Source organism: Sebastes fasciatus, chromosome 1, assembly GCF_043250625.1.
Source record: "Sebastes fasciatus isolate fSebFas1 chromosome 1, fSebFas1.pri, whole genome shotgun sequence".
NCBI classification, from domain to species: domain Eukaryota; kingdom Metazoa; phylum Chordata; class Actinopteri; order Perciformes; family Sebastidae; genus Sebastes; species Sebastes fasciatus.
Window position 1 is genome coordinate 9,561,168 of NC_133795.1, and position 21,709 is coordinate 9,582,876.

Sequence of the window (21,709 nt, forward strand, 5' to 3'; positions counted from 1 at the left end):
TTTACTAAATGAACATCATGCTGTATTGAAGAGGACTTGAAACTAGTGATTGAGACCATAAACTCATGTTTACAATGTTTACTGAGGTAATAAATCAAGTGAGAAGTAGGGTCATTTTCTCATCGACTTATTCAAATGGAAAATGTTGTTTACATGACCCGTATCAAATTCAGAATATTGTTATATCTGGAATAATATTGAAATATTAGTGTGTATGTAAACAAATATTCCACTAGAATTCATACGAGTCATGTAAATAGCATATTCCGTTTGGATATTCTGAATTAGGCCTTATTTCTAATGGGGCATTTTCCGATTAAGACATGTGGGATGTGTTCATATTATTCAGGTTTTAGGATCATTCTTTGGACATGTATACAGCGCATTCGGAATATGCGTTTCAATTGGGGTTTTTACGTCAGTTTGCGACACATGGCCTCTTGCCTGTTTACGGTCAGCTCTGTGCGTTGTACACAAACCAACTAGCCGACAGTTTGCAGAGATGCATGCCCAAAAGAAAAGCCCACATTTCTAGTCAGGAGAAACACACCTACATTTAAGCATTGTGAAAGAATGTATATCAACAGGTTTTTGGATATGTGCAAATATCGTAACGCCGACCTTTTCAAGAAGGTTAATGTTAATTGGAGTATGCACGGCTGCATGTAAACGGGAATATTAGTGGAATATTATTTTTCATTAGCCATGTAAACAGCTTAGTAGGAATATTGTCCTTTTTGGAATAAGGGCAAAATCTTTTATATTTTGTGCATGTAAACGTAGTACTTTCACACGCATGGGGAATTCCACATGTTCACACATGAAACCAAAACGTGGTGAAAAAGCACATGTGCTTAACATGTGGGTCCTTATATGTGAAAGCTTACACTACCCTTATTAAACATGTCTCTTTGGTAATGTGTGAAACAGCTGGAGAGAAAGAACTCGAGGATCCCGCCTGTCGTATTCAATGAGGAATTTTAAATAAATGTGTGTTTTCAGCAGAGGGATAATCTTACTTCTTCCCATACGTCCCCTCGATCCCCTCTCTTGTCCTGTCCCTCCAGCTGTGCTGTGTCCATACACAAAGTCAGGTGGTTAAAGGGTGTCACGACATCTTTTTTTTCACTTTCTCCTGCAGCTGAGAGTGATTAGGTCATCAGGCTGTCCTTTTGTTAAGCGTGGGGTGCCAAGTGAGTGGCCGGGGGAACGTGCTGGGGTCAGTGATGACATCAGGAGGATCCTGAGAAACAAGATCACTACTACACAATGTTATTATCACGGTGAGTCAGACTGGGAGAGGTGGATTGCACACCTTACACCGCAGCTAGCTAGGCCCCCAACAGTGCCCTACCCCCTCCAACCCATTCAGGCTGTTCTCATAGCTATACCAATGAAGAAGTAATGCGCTATAATTCTTATATAGCCCACGAAATCAATTCGTATGTATTCCATGTAATCATGAACCAGAAAGTATAAAGAGCAACAAGCGCCATGTATGGAGGAGGACAGGGTGGATGGGCGGATGAAAAAATACCGGACTCTGTTCAGGAGACAGAGTTGATTTGTTTGTCACGTAACTTCCGTAGTTAAGTTACGCCACTTCCGCAGTTATTTTAACCCAAACCACAATCTTTTCCTAAACCTAACTAAGTAGATTTGTTGCCTAAACCTAACCAAGTCGATCTTTTCCTAATCCTAATTTAGTAGTTTTGTTGCCTAAACCTAACCAAGTCGATCTTTTCCTAAACCTAACTAACTAGTTTTGTTGCCTAAACCTAACCAAGTCCATCTTTTCTAAACCTAACTAAGTAGTTTTGTTGCCTAAACCTAACCAAGTCGATCTTTTCCTAAACCTAACTAACTAGTTTTGTTGCCTAAAACTAACCAAGTCGATCTTTTCCTAAACCTAACTAAGTAGTTTTTTGTTACCTCAATAACCAAGTCGATCTTTTCCTAAACCTAACTAAGTAGTATTATTTTGAAAAAACTGGAGCGAAAATTTACACATGCGTCACATGTTGCTCGACATTCGTGGGAAAACGCACAAAAATAACGTAAGAAATCATACGAACCGTTCTAGGTGGATACATTGACCCATTGCAGCCCCTGCCCTTCACCAAATGCACATAAGATAATCATGTTATGAAAGAATACATGCCCTTCTAAAAAGTTTTAGTGGAGGGAGAATGACTCACTTAGCCTAGTCTTCTGTAAACAAAGGAGTTCGTGGAATCACTGAGCGCTTTATGGAACTCAGAGGGCCATTGAGTTTGGATCCCCTTAGTGTGTGGCATACATTATGTCACACTGGTATCCAGGCTACGCTACACCTCTGATGACTTCTTCCTCCTCCTCTCTTCAGTGTGGGCTCTGATTAATTTGGTCTCTGGCATGAAGTCTATTGTTGCCATTCCTCAGAGAGCCAGAGAATCTGGGAAGCATTCTGATTTTGGAGGGACCCGCTGACAGCTGCTGCACTACTTGGTCAGAGTCCAGAAGCCTATCTTGTGGTCTGTGAAAGCTCCTTCAATGCCCTAATTGCACTTCAGATGTTGAGCGTTGTTTTCACTCAGCTCTCGCCCAATATAAACTTGCCCAGGACGCTCCTAAAAGTCCATTTACAGAATAACCTCCCCTCCCTGATGAAGCTCTCATCACCTGCTGTCGCCAATTAGAAGTGTGCAGGCATGTGACATAGCTCGATGTTTGAACATGTGTGCCCATCTGTATGTGTTTTTGTATGGTTGTACATGTATGCCTGCAGGTCTGAGGGAGCCATGTGTCTCTGTTACCCAATTACTGCTGGTCCCTAGTGGTCCCATGTTGAAAGATGTATGAAGTCTGCAGCCACAGAAATCATACTGTCTCCCAGTGAAACATTTGCTGCACACACACACACATCCAAAGGGTGTAACAGATAAGAGATTATCCTCATAGAATTATGCCACAAAGTAATCTTGATCGGCGTACAATATTAAAATGCAGACTTCTCAACCGTTCAACTCGTGCTGTGAGAACGAATGCTCTAAAGTGATTATCAGAGAAAGATATTTCCATGGAGAAATCAGAAACTAGTCGACAGTGCCCATGAAATCACCAAAGATGAGATTTACCGAGCCAATATGTCTCGCAAGAAAGCCTGAAAAATTATGTTGATGCTTTTTCTCATAACTGTGAACCTGACATTATTTATGGCTCTGCAAAACACATGGAGTAATAGAGTTACAGTGAACATAATGTGTCAATTGTTCTGTCTTTTTTAGCTATGCTAGTGGCATTGGCAGTGTTGGACTGTCGGCCCACTACATTGGTCCAGACTGAAATATCTATTTGATGGATTCCCATGAAATTCTGTATAGACATTCATGTTTCCCAGAAGGTGCACCCTACTGATTTTGGTGATCCCCTGACCTTTTTTCTAGCACTACGACCAGGGTGGCATTTGTGGCTTTGTGTGAAATGACTCAACTAATGGATAGATTGACATGCAATTTCAACACGTTCTCATCTCAACTCGTCACATACTTGCACTTTTTTCAGACCCCTCAGCGTCACTTTTTGATCGCTGTAAACATGTGCTTAATGTTGTGAATTAAACAAAAATACTTGCTTAGGTTTAGGCAACAAAATTACTTAGTTAGGTTTAGGAAAAAACAACATAGTTGCGCTTAAAATTACTATGTTTGTACAGTGAAAATGTGACTGTGAAAACGGTACACAAACGACCCGAACGCCAACGGCCGTGACAAAGCGTCGGTATTTGGTTATGTAATACCTGCAAAACTGACGGCCTCCTCAGCTAAACATGTTTAGTGTTGATTAGCAAAATGTTAGCATGCTAACATGTTAAACTAAGATGGTGAGCATGGTAAACATTAAACCTGCTCAGCATCAGCATGTTAGTATTGTCATCGTAAACATGTTACCATGCTGATCAAGCCCCCAGGAAGAGCGTTGGGCTTTGATTAAAATTTTACGTAGTGGCCAAACGGCGGTACTACAACTTCTGTGTTCGTCACGTGTTGCCATTGGGCCCAAAAATACTTTTCCCCATAGACATGCATTGGGAAAGAAATCAGTGGATAATGTTTTTGAGGTGAATCACCTTCCCGATACGAACACTTAAATAGCCCTTATCTAAATCATTAGGTCCTTAAAGTTGTGAAATGCACTAATAGCTGAATCTAGAGTTATTTTCCTTCCTCCGTTCATGTGAATGAGACCGAGGCTGGAGCAAGGGCTGGGAGGCGTGGTTAAAGGAAACGCTACTGCGCCTGCTCTATGGGCCCAATGGATGCGGAAGATCGCCGGAAGATCCGGGTACTTTATCACTCGGAAGTCAAGCTTTTTTTTGCTTCATGCGCCACTGAGCAACTTCATAGGAATGAACGAGAGCCTGCCTCCGATGCTGTATCCAGTTCTCTTTATACATCATGATGCTGACGTTAGCATTTAGCTCAAAGCACCGCTGTAACCTAGTATAACCTCACAGAGCTGCTAACGTGGCAGTTATTTCGTTGTCATTTGTCTGTGATCAAAATGCAACTTCTTGTTTCAATTATGTATTACTTGATGTGTTTTCCACTTCTATGAATTACATTTTCCTCTCATAATGTCCATTTTGTACTTTTCATTGTACAACAACACATCTGGCTTCAAGTGGCTACATTCTAAACTGCTCGTGCGCTTTCCAATCCACTGCACATGGATATTGCCTCGTAATGAAGACAAGTTCACCGGGCCAAGAAAGTCTGCCGGGGTGGGGGCCGAGGGAGACGCAGAGTAAAACGAGATTTTTGAAAGCTCTACAATTAAAGTGTATCTCTTTGAAATCCCAGGCCGGGCTTTGCTACTTCATTCAAGCTTTCCGCTCCCTCGCGGCCTATTATCAGATCTGGAGGGGGAAGTGAAGTTTACACTGCTGATAGCGGCTCTGAATGATGCTGCCTGCGCACAACTCAGGAAGAGTGACTCTGATGACCTCGATGACCATCCATTGAGAACACACACATACACACACTCACAGCTGTAGTGACTGCTCCATTGAGAAACATGGAAAAAGGGGTCAGTTCACTGAAGATGGTGGCCAACACAGTTCAAGGCGGAGCTGAGCAGCCCCCTTTTTAAAGCCACATCTCATTGCCACATGTCGGTACTGGCTTCATGGAGTCAAATGGCCATTCATTGAGAAACTTAAAATAGTTTTTCTTAGTTTGAAATGAAGGGTGTCTGCAACAACTATACAGTGACAACACATTTAAGAGTTAACGCTCCACTTAAAGTTGTAGTCACTGCACAAATCAAAACACTGCCAAAGGGCAGTTACTCCCAACTGTTTTTACTTACCTGTGACCCCTGTGCTGTAAAAATGGTTTATGGAGAGTTCTGGGAAAGGGGACTAATTGTGAATGAAAGGTTGTTGTGTTTAAAGGGGTTTGTGACCCACAGCTGACCATGTCGATGTTTTAGTAGCACTTTGAATTGCCCTGTTGTTGAAATGTGCTATACAAATAAAGCTGCCTTGCCTTAGTTAGTTACCCTGAAGAAGAATGTTCAAATAACAAGATGAACAAAGGATGAAAACCAGATCCTGTGCAAAGCAACTTTTCTCTGCAACTTTCTAAAACAGTTTTGTCTCATCGCAAATCTCCGGTCTCAACTTAGTCTCGCGATACCAGACAATCAGAGATCTCCGCCTAGAGACTGACTTGTGAGCCAAGTCTGAACTGGGCTTAAGTTATCACCTAGGCCACTGGTTCCCAACCTGGGGGTCTTGACCCCCACTAAGGCTTTCGTTTGAAAACGCATAACTTTTCTATGTTTTCACCAGGCGTCCACACTACTCTAACTAACGCAGACGTTTGAAAACGCTGTTGACCTCGTTTTAGCTTTAAAACTCCAGCGTTGCATTTTAGTCTGGACGGACAGAAACGGAGACCTTTGAAAACGATGACGCAGACACCCAGGTTCACTTCATGATTGCGTTTCATCGGTCATGACGTGTCCTTCCCTTATTCATCATGCCCCCATCATGTGAAGCTTTTCTGGAAGAAAACAAACATCAATCAGCCTCGACCACCACTGCTCAATTAGTCAGCTTGGATAATGAGTTAGAAGTGTTGCTGACCTTGTTGTCTACGGTAGCAGCTGTTGTGCAGTTACATTCTGCATTTTATAATGCTACTTTTGCCTACATACGCAGGAGGTAAGCTATTATTTGAACACTTTACACCAATTCCAGTGCTGCTTCCTGTTTACACCAGCACGCGCATGCCCAGTGTACGTGAACGGCCATAAAACACTAGTCTGGACGGAGATATTAGTAGTAGTAGAGTATTAGTGTGGATGTAGGGTTGCCAAAGCTTCACGGGGGGTTGCGAGGCCTTCTTGATTTTAAGCAGTGTAAGAAACTTGTTTTAAAAATATACAGTTGGCCGATATCTCAGCATTTCATTCATTTCTGTGAAGAAAACGAAATGAAGTTGTTATTTTTAAAGTTTGGATTATTATTTGAAATACAAACAGGATAAGGGAACGGTGAAGACCTTGAACACAAGTTATATTCACAATCTTCCCTCTGTTAAACAGCCTCGTCCTGCACTAGAGAAGTACGCAGTTAAAACAACCAAAGAGCTGGTAGAACAATGGCCAAGTATCAGGGAGAAGAAAACTCTGAATTTTTCGAAAAAGAAGCCTATTAAGTATGAATGATTATTAAAAATAAAAAAATACATAATACAGAGAATTGGATTAAAAGTCCCTTAAAATAACAAGAAAACTCATCCAATTCACCCAAATCGCTCGTTTTATACAAACTTCCTGCAGTTATTGCGTTCACTATATGGGTTAGTTGTACAGTTGTTGTATACTGTTATTGTTATGTATTGAATATAATATGAAAATCCATAAAATATGCCACTTAGTCAGGGGTCGTCAGTTTACTCAATGATAGAAAAGGGGTGCCTTAAGGAAAAGGTTGGGAACTGTTGGCGTAGGCTATTCTGAAGAGAGTGTGGTTCATTATAACCACTGATCTCAAATGTTACATGTCAATAACCTAATTAGTTCCATCATACTGGAAAATAAGTGCTAACTGGTTTAAGTTGCAGGGTGGCCCCTTGATGTTTAGTTTGTGATGTTGGTTGTGTGAAGAACAAAATTCGTGATTATAAGACTTGGTGTGAAATTTATTGAAATGATGTTCTCTCTGAAAAATGATTATGACTCTTTGCAGCACCACAGACATGCACATGTAATGACCATAATGACAGAGGCAACAGAGCTCTTTGGCCTGTTTTTGCTCTGTAAGGATCCTGGGCACAAACATCACCCTCACTTCACTTTTTTTATTTTTGGATACCGCAGACATTCCATACGAGGCTCTTGTTTTAGGTGTGCACCTGCAAATCCCAGTTAGCCTCCTAAATGGCGGTGCGTGTTGATTGTACACAACAAATGAGCTGTAAAGTACCAGCTGTTAGCATTTATCACCACATAACGGTTTTGTAGGGGGAAACATCCACAGACGCCTGAAGTGATGTGGCTCTGGAGTGACGACATGGAGGCCAACTGAGCACAAATCAGGATAGAGAAGCTGGTGATGTTCAGGCACGGCAAACATTTTTCATTTTGTTCTAGTTTTTAAAATTTTGTGGGGTGAGATCAATATCACTTTTCAGGAATATCTCTTTGAGAGATGGCATATTTTAAGACAATTCTCCAAATAATATGTAATTTTTTTAAGCTTGTTTTACTAGAAAAATGATAACCTTGATAATAAATAGGACACTTATTTCTAGATCATGTATTATGGTTGATTTACCCTGTGTCATAGCTTCAAATTAATCTCAAAATTGCTTACTCTTGGGTCATGTGTTATTAGTGTAGTGTGAAATGTTTTGTTCTTGCTATCATTAAGAACAAGGCTACCTTTAGTAAGCAATGTTTTTTTCATTTCTCAGACTGTGAGTTAGGGAACAGTTCCAATCTTATCTTCGAGCTGTTGCTCATAATGTGTGTTTACAGTTGCGTGGTCTTAATGTGTTGACATTGCATTCATCCATTCGTATATTCAGACCCACTCATAGCAGGCTATCCCAGTGCTGCTCACACATTGGGGCAACAGATTTGAACCCTCTTATTGCAGTGTGGTCTCCATTAACCACTTCGCAACCTGCTGCCTTGTACCACAATAGATATGTCTGCATATGTGCATCTCACTCATCCATGTAGTACAACATCCAGCCAGAATTAATCATCCACTCGCTGCTATTCCAACATGAGTCTTCAGTTGTGTTTGAGCTGAACAAATCAATCAATCAAAACTTTATTAGAGACACAGGGTCCAAATAAAAGACAAGACATTACAAATAGCCTAATAAATTACATACAAAAGTAAATTTTTCTAAAAAAAGAATATAAGTCAGTGTCCTACAAAGAGACAACTATACCAATGTCTCCACAGCTGGGATTGGTAGCATGTAGTACTAAATCTTATTATTGGAATAGAGCCGTCGTTAACAGTACTAGTTGCACCTGTGCTTTTCCTGCTCTGACGAGTCTAATGGTGCCTTCAAATGAAACTCGTGAGCTTGTGTTTACAACATGGGAAGTTGTATACATGATATGTTTGGCGTTTAAGTGGTTAAGTCGTGAGAGTGCCGCTGTTAAGCAACGGCAATACTAATGTTACTGTCGTCATCTAGAAGCCACAGAGGCTAACAATTTAGCAAGCTAGCAAGTGGGTAACATAAATGCAGGAAATGCAAAAGCATAATGACAGAGGAAGAAGATGAGGCCGTTGGGAATATCAACATTTTCCTCAGACATATAAAATTACTAAGAAAATACGATTAAAATTACAATATATTCACTTATTATGTACCAAAAAATGTTCTGACGATGTCAATAAACACGTCACAACTAGTTAACTCTGAGCTTTCCGAAACTTTCCAATTACAAGGTTGTGAATACCACAAGAGGGGGGCGTTCATATAGACTCTTCTCATGAACACGGTTAACACGACCCCATTTGAAGGCACCATAAGTGACATGTCATAGCAGGAAAAGCACAGGTGCAATTAATAACATTAATTTGATGGCTGCGTTCCATTTAGTGTTTTCAGTTCCAGGGTCCAGGTATTGTGCATGCTCACTCACTAGCCTGGCCTACTTGTGTAGCTAATTGGAATAGAGCCGTCGTTAACAGTACTAGTTGCACCTGTGATTTTCCTGCTGTGACAAGTCTAAACATCTGCTGTGAAAAAGGCCTAATATTCTTGGATATAACTCCATTAGGTAAGTCATATTTCCGTTATGCCTTGGTATGAATTGTTGACATTATTGTTAGGGTTTTAAAAAATCTGATAATTATATACAGTATTGGCCAATAATCTCTCTCTTTTTTTTTTTACATAAACATAAATGATACCATAAAGTGTACTGCGTGGAACATTTTTCAGTTGAAAAATAAACGTCTCAGTGGTCTCTGGTAAACAAACTATATTAGAGTTGCAGCAATTGATTGATTAGTTTTCAACTATTAAATGAATTGGCAACTATTTTGATAATCGATTAATCGGTTTGAATAATTTTCTAAGAAAAAGAAGTCTAAATTCTCTGATTCCAGCTTCTTAAATGTGAATATTTTCTGGTTTCTCTACTCCTCTATGACAAAAATGGAATACATTTTCAGTTGTGGACAAAATAAGACATTTGAGGACGTCATCTTGGGCTTTGGGAAACACTGATTGACATTTTTCACCATTTTCTGACATTTTATAGACCAAACAACTAATCGAGTAATTTATCAAATAATCAACCGGTTAATCGACAATGAAAATAACCGTTAGTTGCAGTCCTAAACTATACGTAATGGTGACACTGTTCCTAAACTGCCTAAAACATATTTCTGGCATTTCTGTACTGTTATCGGACGACTTATACTATGATACCAATATGTCTGTGATAAACTAATAGACAATGTATTGGTCTGGCTCTGGTGCACATATGCATATTTAAAATATTTTAGAAAAGGTTAGCAGAGCAAGTTGTGTATTCTGTCTGTAGCTCTGTCTGTATGTGTATGGGGGCAGGAGGCAGACTGGATGCCCCACTCTTTGATCCTCCACATAACAAAGGCTTCCATACAGCCTGTAGCATTGTTCTGCTGAGGAGACTATAGCTCATAAAACCATTATCTCTACACAATACCTTTTCCAGCACCTACTTAAGACCTCAAATCACTACTGTATGTGGCGACGCTGCTTGCCAGTTTGAATTTTGTCACTCTGTGATCCCGTGAACTTCTAAGTATACAGCCATGCTCAGATTATCTGGCTTGTTGCCCCAGGGCAGGCGTTTCCTATACGGGCCCCACCTCACTGTCATGGTCACCGATCTGCAATGCACACTGCACAAATGACCACCCCTGTAAAACCTGCATTAAAGCAGCAGTGGGTAGAACTGGACCAAATATGATTAAAAAAAGTTTTTTTTTTTATAAAACGGTCACTATATGCTGGCAGTAGTACATGAGACAGGTGATCTAAAAAAAATCATGTGCATCTATGTCCTCCGGTGTCCTCCGTTGCTCCTAATGGCATCTGTAAGATTTCACAGACCGGGGGAAAACAACCAATCAGAGCCAAGCTGGAGCCTGCTGTCTCTGAGCAGCTGTCAATCACTCACGAACTCCTGTCAAACAGTCAAACTAGGCAGCGCTGATCAAATATGAATCAATATTCTGTTACTGTAATGCCTATTTCTCACCTCAAATGTTTTCAGAAACATCTTGTAGTGTTCTGTTTAGCTGTAAAATTAGAAAGTTTTTTTATTTAAAAAAAGCAGAAATTCTGAATTATTTTGACTATAGTTATCGGAGGAACATAATGTTGATGGATTATCACAGACGGGTATATGTAAAAGTTTAGTTAGAATATTGTTTTTTGAACCATTTACATTTAATTTTTTTTAATGGCAGCACATCCTGTGGTCCTAAAAAATGACCCGAGAAGACCACAGATGTTATAAATTAGAATAAAACACCCATAATTCAATGAAAGTAGTGATCATTAATTGTTTTTTGCAAAGACCATAGCATAGGGAACCATCCATGTTATTTTGGGGCAATTAGATGAAAGAAATTATGATATAGTGAATTTTGAAAATGGGTCAAATTTAACAGGAAGGTTAAATCAGTTAATTCTGGCACTTTATGATCATTAGGGGTGTCTGAGTATGGATCCTCTATATATATATATATATATATATAGGCTGGACTTAACTTAATAAAAAAAAAAAACAGTCTTGTGAACAACCCAGTCATTGATCACATCACATCATCCACATGTGTCCACTCTTGTCACTAAAGGAGTGGCTTCACTGTAGCCCTGGTAGTGTAGTGTACCTTGCCTGGCTGATCCCGCCCCTATAAGAGAGAGCTGGTGGTGCTCAGAGCTTTTTGCAGCAGGAGAGCTCATCGCAGTCGCCTGTCGGAGCAGCCCACTCCTCTCTGCAGTATGCATGTTCGCCAGGGAATCCGAGAAGCGCTCACGTCCAGCCAGCAGCAGCAGTATACTTCACCGGCCAGACAACATCTACCCAAGAGTCGAGGATAATAACAATTGGATGTGGCAGGCGGACCGGAGGCGGAAAGCCCGGAGAGCGACCGGAGGAATAGAGTATTATTACTACTATACTACTACAGGAACACCAGGCTGCCACTCTCCTCTTGAACGTGGACAATCATGCATGTGCTCTTCTGGGGCTTGGGGTTCCTACTATTCCCTGATTTCTTGAATGTAGTCGCATCTACGGGGAAATTGCTCTTGAATTCAAACACAGGTAAAGTATGCAACTCTGACATTTCACTCTCTAACACTTTGAGCTCAGAGAATGAATGAGATTCAGCCAAGCACATGACTTGCAGCGGTTTTTCTAGATACCTAAACTTGACTACAAGTCCCACCTCTGCCTCAAGAAGATACAGTTTGTTCAGGATTTTTAGCCTTGTGTGTGCTGTCTTTGAGACTTCCTCTGTACAAATGAAGCTATGTCATGTTTCAGTTGAAATAGTACCATTATTTAATACTTCATACAGAAAACTTGCCTGATATCATCGCTTATTTTGATTTTATTTGCATAAATAAGTTATAAAAAATACAGCATATTTTGTGAATTTGGGAATCTGTGCTTTTTTACTCTACATGTTTTCTTTCTCAAATGACACTTTTGTGATCAGTTAGTTGCATTACCCTCTGCCAAAGGTTGCCTCTTGTAAGCTATGCATACACTTCAGAGAGATTTTTGTATTTTCAAGAAAGAAGATTTGTAACCCTAAAGTCATCTGGGCTCTTTGATGTTGCACTGATGCTACTATTACTACTCCTGCTATTTAATCCTTAATTGCATTGTTATTCTTCTGCCTTCAGTAAAATATCTTTTTCCTTGCAATGCTATAAAACAACAGATTGTTTTTTTCCAAGAAAGAAGATTTGTAACCCTAAAATCATCCAGGCTCTTTTTGATGTTGCACTGATGCTACTATTACTACTACTACTACTCCTGCTATTTAATCCTTAATTGCATTGTTATTCTTCTGCCTTCAGTAAAAGTATATTTTTTCCTTGCAGTGCTGTAAACAACACATTTTGTTTCCCCCCCAAGAAATAAGAATTGTAATCCTAAAATCATCTGGGCTCTTTTTGATGTTGCACTGATGCTACTACTACTACTACTACTACTACTACTCCTGCTACTTAATGCTTAATTGCATTGTTATTCTTTCTTCTGCCTTCAGTAAAAGTATATTTTTCCTTGCAATGCTGTAAAACAACACATTTTTTTTTCCAAGAAAGAAGATTTGTATCTTAAAATCATCTGGGCTATTTTTGATGTTGCACTGATGCTACTACTACTACTCCTGCTGCTTAATCCTTAATTGCATTGTCTTAATTGCATTGTTATTCTTCTGCCTTCAGTAAAAGTATCTTTTTTCTTTGCAATGCTGTAAAAAAAACTGATTTTTTTTCTAAAAAAGAAGATTTGTATCCTAAAATCATCTGGGCTCTTTTGATTTGATGCTACTACTGCTACTTAATCCTTAATCCTTATTGTTATTCTTCTTCTGCCTCCAGTAAAAGCTGAGATCGGTGCTTATGAGATTGTAACACCGGTGCGAGTGAATGAAGCCGGTGACAAGTTGCCAACCAGTGTGCACTTCAAGAGGAAGAGACGAAGTTTGGACGAGAGCACCGGGAATAATAGCACCACGGATCACTGGGCCTCGCCAAACATCCACTACAGGATCTCTGCTTTCGGACAGCACTATCACCTCAACCTCACGCTGGAGTCTGGATTTATAGCTCCTCTCTACACGGTGACAGTCCTCGGAGTGCACCGAGGAGATAACATAACGGATTTTGCAGCAGATGGAGAGGAAGAAGAGGAGGAAGAGGAGGAGGAGGAAGAAGAGGAAGACACGGAGTTAAGGCACTGCTTCTATAAAGGACTTGTAAATGCACAAGCAGAACACGCCGCGGTCATCAGTTTGTGCTCCGGACTGGTGAGTGTGTTTTTTTGTGCATGTGATGACTTTACGACCGGGTGTTTTACTTTTCCACCATGGGGTAGTTAGGGGGCCATTATTGCTTATACGAGACCTGTAAAACCTGCCTCACTATTGCATGAGAAAAAAAAAATTGTAAACACATTGTGCCAACTTAACCTGCTTTTTGTATTAACCATGCAAATATCACAATTAAGCAGCCATATATTGTGTATTAGTGGGTTTGTATTGAAAAAGAAGAATTCAAAACTGAATTTATCCCAGTATAAAGACTAAAAAAGTTGTATAAATATGTCAAAATTAAGTGAAGCTGATTTGGAAAACAATTTAAGAAAAAAAAACTTTACATGAGATTTTATTTGTAGTGTGATCCTGTTGTGGGGAGCTTCCAGAGACTAAATAACTCTCAAAATATAAAAAAAATTGTAAACACATTGTGCCAACTTTGCAGGCAACCTGCTTTTTGTATTAACCATGCAAATATCACACTTAAGCAGCCATATGTGTATTAGTGGGTTTTTAGTCCAAACAAAATTAAAAACTGCCCATATCCCAGTATAAAGACTAAAAAAGTTGTATTAATATGTCACAATTAAGTGAAGCTGATTTAGAAAACAATTTAAGAAAAAAAATACTTTATATGAGCTTTATTTGTAGTATTTTTATTTTTATTTATTTTTATTTTATTTGTAGTATTTTTATTTTTATTTTTCTATTTATTTATTTTTTATTTAACCAGGAGTAAAAACTCATTGAGATTAAAAATCTATTTTCCAAGAGTGTCCTGGCCAAGATAGGTAGCACCACAGTTACACGGTTGTAGACATAAAACAAAACATAACAATTGAAAACGAAGACAAAGAGCAAATTACAGAATCATAAGGTATTACAAAACATTCATCAACATTCAAAACATCTACATCCAGATGTGCCTGTTTCCAAGTATGATCCTGTTGTGGAGGAGCTTCCAGAGACCAAATAACTTCTCAAAATATCCAAAATATTGTCCCAAGTCCACTGCTGTAAGTTTAGTGAACAGTCTGCTGCTCTAAATCTTACTTCCATGCCTCTCTCTCTCTGCTCTCCCGGTTGTCAGTGACGTCTTTACGCACGCTAGTACAGCGGGAGTACGGGTGGTACCGACGTCATCACAGATTGGTCCCACTCCCAGGCATGCGTTTTGGAGTAGAGCAGAAAAGTGCACTCTGAGTTTATACAGAAAAGCCACAGTGAGGTGACAGACATGTGAGAGGTCAATTTATTCCCAAATGACAAATCAGAAATTGAAAATGCTTTGCTCTGCAGAGAGCTTTAGGGAGTTATGAGCTGACATTTATGGAGCATATTTTAATATTTATTGAAGACCTCTGAGGGCACATTTGTTCTATAAAAGGCTGATGGTCGTAATTTTTGTATGTCCTTCTGTTCATAATGTGATACATGTTTTCTTGAAGGGAAATTTGTAGGGGGATTCTTTTTTCGCTGTGCCAACTCCCCAGGTCAATCAAAGTGCAGGTCCTAGTGTAGTACTGGGAAAAGTGTCTCGCTCAAGGGAATGTAAGGAAGAAAGGAAGCTTCTCCTTTTGCCCTTTTGCCGAAGAACAATCCACTCTGCTGCACATGTTTTTCTAATGATAATTTTTTTTAGTCATACTTTATTATCAGTGATTCAAAATATGGCTTGTGCGAAACATAATTGCGCCAATCTTGAATCAGCCCCCATGATGATTCTCCACAGCCAATAAGCAACAAGCAAAATGTGCTTGGGTTGGCACGCTCCTTATCTGGAACATCACAGACCTCCAACTTAGCCAGTCACACTAAATGTGCCATGTGAAACACATATAACAAGGCTTTCAGTACGCGTGCCAAGAACGTGCAGTCTCACTGTTCTCCTGATAGGCATCACAGGTCTTTTCCTTCGTGGTTTGAGACGGTTCTTTTCTTACATGCATGCAAATTCACCGATTTCACCTTTTTATGAAAGCCCTCAGGTCCTCTGCTGCATTGTTTATTTTCTCTAATGAATAGTAAATGAGCCACATTCCACTGTTGCTTGCTATAAATATTTAGCATTAGAGCGGTATGGCGGCTCACAGAATTGCAAAAATATCTTTAAACTATATATTCCCCTGTGTGTAGATTTAGCAACTTCTCCCCATGTTTGCATATGTTGCTGCTGTAAAGGAATGAGCACTTACACAACATGGTTGGATGGAGACTAACTGGTATGCATTTTTTTCTGTTTTTTCTCATCCAGCTTGGCACTTTCAGGTCTCCAGAGGGGGAGTATTTTGTGGAACCCCTACAAAGCTATCAAGGAGAACACTATGAAGAGGAACACACAAAACCTCATATCGTATACAGGAAGAGTGCACCCAAGAAACAGACATCTGGGGAGAACTCAGCTTGTGACACTTCAGGTATGGACGGTGTATTACATGATGGGTGTGCGTGCATGCAATTTACGCAGACAAGATTGTCGCAAATTTACACATGCATATAGACAACACAAACATACATAAATGCAACTTTAATGCCTCTACACATACGCTTGCAAACACGCACAATGCAGAGCTGCTGCACGTGCAACCAGTGACCAATCAGCTTACTTAAATATCTCAACAGTCAGTGTCCCCTTTCTAGTTAAAAAGCACAGTTCTGCTTCTGCGCATGGACCTCCCTGAAAAAAACAGTATGTATGTGAATGGTTCATGTGCATGTAAATGCTTGCAAGTGTTTGTATGGGATACTTGTGGACTGCAAGTAGAACTTTCCATTTTGTGTGCCTGTATGTGCACGCATTATGTGACCTTCAAATTGGTTCCCACAGACGTAAGCAGACGTAATCATTGTAACTCCCAACGTCTCTGCTATCAGTTGTAACCGGAACTGATTATGTAATGGTAACTGAGCTTATTGAGCTATTACAGTTGTATCATGGTGCTGTGGAATCACATGTAGCTTATCTGGATAAAACCTTTTAAGTGTGTCCGTCTATCAAGTTAGATTTTGAAAGGCAAAGATTAGAAAGAAGAAAATGACTCTGCAGAGCTGGATACTTTACTGGAAAATTTCTAGAAAAAGGGAAAATATTGAGAAAAGGAAATAAATTCTAAATATTACTTTCACAGTTAAAAGACTTCAATCTGGCATGAACATGTTGGTTGGCGTTAAGTAACAAACTGCAGTGCAAGAGGAGCTCACAAGTTCTGCGCCGGGACGCTTACTATTGCCGACAATGTGCCAGCCAGAAACAGGACAAAACTAATAATAATAATGAAATGGCACTATGTAATTTGGACATTTTCCCATAAGTAGGCTACAAATAGAAGTGTATGACAAAATCAAAGTGAAAGTATGGCGTGAAACTATCTCAAGCTTGACATATCGTGTCATAGCCTGCACAGTGCAGCGCCTCCAGCTGCAGCACAGTAGTGAGGAAGCTTTCCAACTCTCACACAGGAAAATCATTTGGAAGTTCACCCTTGTATCATTCCATCTGAGTTTACTGGCTGAACTTCCTGTTGACTCTTGCACTTCCTCCTCCTCTTTGATAAAAAAGAAGTTGGGTAGACCCACTGCCTTGAGCGTGCAGTGCAAATTGTATAGTAGAAAAAGTCACACCACTTGAAACTGACAAATGATCAAAACTAAGAAAATAAATGTGGAACGATTTTCTCTTTGTGAAGAAGTTTGGCTTCACGATGTTTGTAAATATTTGTGTGCTTGCTCTTGTATTTTGTGTGTGTTTCTCTTTTCTGTAACACAATATGTGTGTGTATGTGTGTGATATCATCGCACGGAGGAACATAAATTTGACAAAGAGAGATTTTTGGCCAAGAATGATTCATCCTTGTACAGAGCTCCATTGTTACCTTGTACGTTTTGAAGTAGAGCAAATTGTTCTTTTTTTTTTTATCATAAATCATGCATTGCAAACTGAAAGCAGATCCACTAATATGCTCACTGTTATGTAGGTGGTGATGCATTGCTGGTGGTCCAGAAGCGGTGACGTGCATGTGATGAGAAAACACAAAAGAAAGACTGGAATTCAGCAGTTTTTTGTTGCCACGCCGTGATTAAAATCTGAATTAATTCCCCTCAGTGTTAAGAGGTTTTGCTGCCCAGTTGTTGAACTGCCTTCTTTTGGTGTGTGCGCTGCAGTTTGTGCTCCATTTTTTTTTTTTATGGCCGAGTGCCAGGTTTACCTAGTCTGAACTCTTTGCCCTCCTCTCTCCCCTCTTCTCAGAGAGGAGGGGAGTGAGGAAAAAAAGGGCATTCCAGGCAATGTTCATTTGTCAACCCACTCTTTGAGCAACAATAAACAAAAGAAAGAAAAGGGCTGCAACATATTTTAACAATACCCACTTCCAGACAGCCAACGTACCTCATTCATCTCCACCTTTAAAGACACAAACCACCACTTTAGCTTAATTGTAAACACATTGTTTGTTTTTCTGACTGAATGTACTCCCCTCCATCCCTCCATCGTTGTATATTTACTCTATTCCTTCTGACTTCTCTCTCCAGGACACAAACACAGACATAAGAGACAGAAGCTTAAGAGAAGGCCGGTGGCCGGGGTGACCACCGTGTCCGACGCAACCCCTGTGGTCAGCGTCGGTATATACAACGACGTGGAGTCGCTGAGCGCCGGCCTGGTCGGCGACGCTCTGCTCAGATCGGAGAGCGGCGTAGCCAGCGCTAGACCATCAAATGATAGCAGCGGTGACTCAGGACCTCACAGGAGATCAAAGCGCTTCCTCTCCTACCCGCGCTTCGTTGAAGTCATGCTGGTGGCCGACAGCAAGATGGTGGAGCATCACGGCAGCAACCTGCAGCACTACATACTCACATTAATGTCCATAGTAAGTTCTGCTATATCCTCAGGGCTGCTAGTGGAGAATGTGGTTGGCTGGGAGATGGAAGAGTGTTTATGTGTCTGTGTACTATGCACGTATATGGCCAGAAGGTAGCTACATGTGTGCATATTTGTGCGCTAAATGTATGTACCTGTTCTGCTGTTCTGCAAGTGAGTCAGTGGGCCTTTGGAGGAGGGCCGAGGGAGGGAAAAGGGCAGCCTAGGGCAGGGGTAAACACCACTTTCAAACGACCAGGGGGAAGAGAGGGCAGCTTGAGGTAGAGCCTGCCTGACAGCTTTGATGAATGTTAAAAATAAGCTCAGGTATGTCACATAGACGGCATACTCCGGGCCACTTCAAATACCAGCTTCCGCAGGCGTCTGGGGCCGGCAGTCCTCAGGGGGAGGCTGAGATGACCTATATTCTGTTCCTGGCAAAGCTCGCCTTCTCCACAGGGGCTCAGGCCATTATCAACTTGATCTTCCAATCAACCAAATTCCCCGGCACTTGCTTGAATCTGCAGGATGGCAGTCCTCGATGAGTTACCAGTAAAGAAACTGAGTCACATTTCACCTAGGTTAAAGGAACAGCGGGTAACATTTCAGGGGATCTATTAGCAGAAATGGAATATAATAATCATAAGTATATTTTCATTAGTGTATAATCACCTGAAACTAAGAATCGTTGTGTTTTCGTTAGCTTAGAATGAGCCCTTCACATCTACATAGGGAGCAGGTCCTCTTTACGGTATACGCCATGTTGCTTCGCCATGTTTCTACAGTAGCCCAGAATATACAAACCAAACAAAGTTAACTTTTCTTGCTTGGGTCGGAGACGATAACGTTACTCGCTCCCGTCGCTGCCGTTCTCTCATGTTGCTCCACCATGTTTCTACAGTAGCAAACCAAACACTGGCTCTAGCGGGAGCTTCGCATTTTTAGGTTACCTGAAGGCCACCGTAGTTCTCCCACGCTCTTGTGAAACTGTGGAATCGTGAGCCGCAGAGTGCAAAACCGTGGTGCCACCATCTCACTTCCATTGCTCCTAAAGTAGTGTTATTATGGGATGGATGGGCTCTGAGCGAGGTGAACGGCGTTACCACGGTTTTGCACTCGGCGGCTCACGTTACCGCAGTCTTGGAAAGAGAAAAGTGAGCGGAGGGGTACTCAGTTGGTTGCAATCTGCAACCAAACCACTAGATGCCACCAAATCTTACACATTGTACCTTTAAATTAATGTAAATATTGTATAGATCCTAATATTAAAACTAGTCTTATCTTGAAAATGTTTTCATTCGGAGGATTGAGCTCATGTTTTGTTTCTTTTTCTTCAGGTTTCTTCCATCTACAAGGACCCCAGCATTGGCAACCTGATTAACATTGTGATTGTAAAGTTAGTCATAATAAACAACGAGCTGGTAAGACTGCTACATTTGTTTTAATCCCCATACTTAAACACTTACAACAAGTATTACTTATCTATTATTTCTCTTTGTATGTTCTCAGGATGGTCCAGTCATTTCATTCAATGCACAGACCACTTTAAAGAACTTCTGCATTTGGCAGCAAAGCCAGAACATCCTGGATGATAACCACCAGTCCCATCACGACACCGCCATCCTGATCACCAGGTACAAGAAAAATGTCAAGCTCTTAAATTCTTTGCTGCATATAAAATATTCTTTGAGCAGATTTTAGGTCTTTCAAACAACCTTGAACCAAAAACATTGTAATAAGTATAAATTGTTGGAGAATTGGCCTCATCAAAGGCAGATCATGATGATTCCAGCTTCTTAAATGTGAATATTTTCTGGTTTCTTTACTCCTCTATGACAGTAAACTGAATATCTTTGAGTTGTGGACAAAACAAGACATTTGAGGACGTCATCTTGGGCTTTGGGAAACACCCATTTTCTGACATTTTGTAGACCTAACAACTAATTGAATAGTCAAGAAAATATTCGATAGATTAATTGACAAAGAAGATAATCATTAGTTGCAGCCCTGTGATGAATGGAACTGCTGTTTAAAAAATAACCTAAATAAAGAGGAGCCCCTGAAGGTTGGGGAAGTGCTCTTCTTTTATACAGTGCCATTGACCATGACCCCATTATCTGTGTCTTCACCACAGGCAGGACATCTGCAGAGCAAGGGACAAGTGTGACACCTTAGGTAAGTGGATTTGTTTTTAATGTGCTGATAGTCTTACAACCATAAACTAATATATTCTGTACTTCATGGTGGTATGATCATGATGCATAATTAGGGAGTTTTTCCTTGTTTTTAAGGCCTTGCAGAGTTGGGGACGGTGTGTGATCCATACAGGAGTTGCAGCATCAGCGAGGACAACGGACTCAGCACTGCATTCACCATCGCCCATGAACTCGGCCATGTGTAAGCACAGCGTGTTTCCACTGATTGTTTACCTCAAGTACTGCCATCACCCCCTAGGTAGTGAAAGTGTTGGCTTCAATGAGACATTGTTAGAGCTTCAGAAGTTCTTTCTAGGAATCCACACGCATGCCTTACCAGCAGATGGGGATCAAGGAAACGTAGCAGATATGAACAACACAACAGCAGTACTTTCCTTTTCATTTGTCCTGTATTATCTGATGCTTTGGTGTGTTTCTGATCACATCTTCTGATTTTTGCCTTTCATTTTGAGAGGAAAGAGTCTGAATTGCATGCTCAGAATTTAAGTAAAACCTGCCCTTCAACAGGCATTGTCCAACATCCTGAGTCAGCCAGAGCTAGGGGGGTGGGGGGTTAGCCTTCTACAGTGGAGACTGTTACGGACCTTAACAGCCCTCATCATGCTCCTTCTAACCACTAAACAAAAGGTGGGATTGTTCAATTCCACTGTTTATCCGCATCAAGCGGTGACAAGCTTGACGCCTGCTTAGCCCCAGAGCTCAGTGCTGTATGGTACCTGTCAGGGCAGTGTGGTGCTGTACCTGTCCACCACCAACCATGGTCTTATTTGTTCACCCTGCAGGAGCTTGATTGCTTCTCTTATGCTCACTGCGCTCTGATTTCTAGATCTATATTTTTCTGCTATGTCTATTGCCCAGTGTTCATATAATTCAATATTGTGCTGCTGGTTTCATTCCAAACTCCCCACAAGCAGGAAATACAAACGCTCTGTATTATTTTCAGCTGTAGCCGTGAATGGGATTCCCAAAGCCAATATCGCAGTGACAGCGGAAATATAGAATCGGTGTTTCGATTTAAAACGTGCGCGAACAAATGAAACACCGAAGCACAAAAAAAGCTAC

At 40.7% G+C, this 21,709-nt stretch overlaps 1 protein-coding gene across 1 annotated transcript in view; it reads left to right on the forward strand.

The window, feature by feature from the left end:
• The first annotated feature begins 11,468 nt into the window (after positions 1 to 11,468).
• Positions 11,469 to 21,709, forward strand: part of adamts9 (ADAM metallopeptidase with thrombospondin type 1 motif, 9) — a 64,554-nt gene continuing 54,313 nt past the window's right edge. The window contains exons 1-8 of the mRNA XM_074618037.1: positions 11,469 to 11,847; positions 13,140 to 13,567; positions 15,831 to 15,993; positions 18,104 to 18,441; positions 19,769 to 19,852; positions 19,941 to 20,065; positions 20,566 to 20,606; positions 20,723 to 20,828. Of these exons, the coding sequence (XP_074474138.1) occupies positions 11,751 to 11,847; positions 13,140 to 13,567; positions 15,831 to 15,993; positions 18,104 to 18,441; positions 19,769 to 19,852; positions 19,941 to 20,065; positions 20,566 to 20,606; positions 20,723 to 20,828 (1,382 nt within the window). The 5' untranslated portion in view covers positions 11,469 to 11,750. The remainder of the gene's footprint in view (positions 11,848 to 13,139; positions 13,568 to 15,830; positions 15,994 to 18,103; positions 18,442 to 19,768; positions 19,853 to 19,940; positions 20,066 to 20,565; positions 20,607 to 20,722; positions 20,829 to 21,709) is intronic.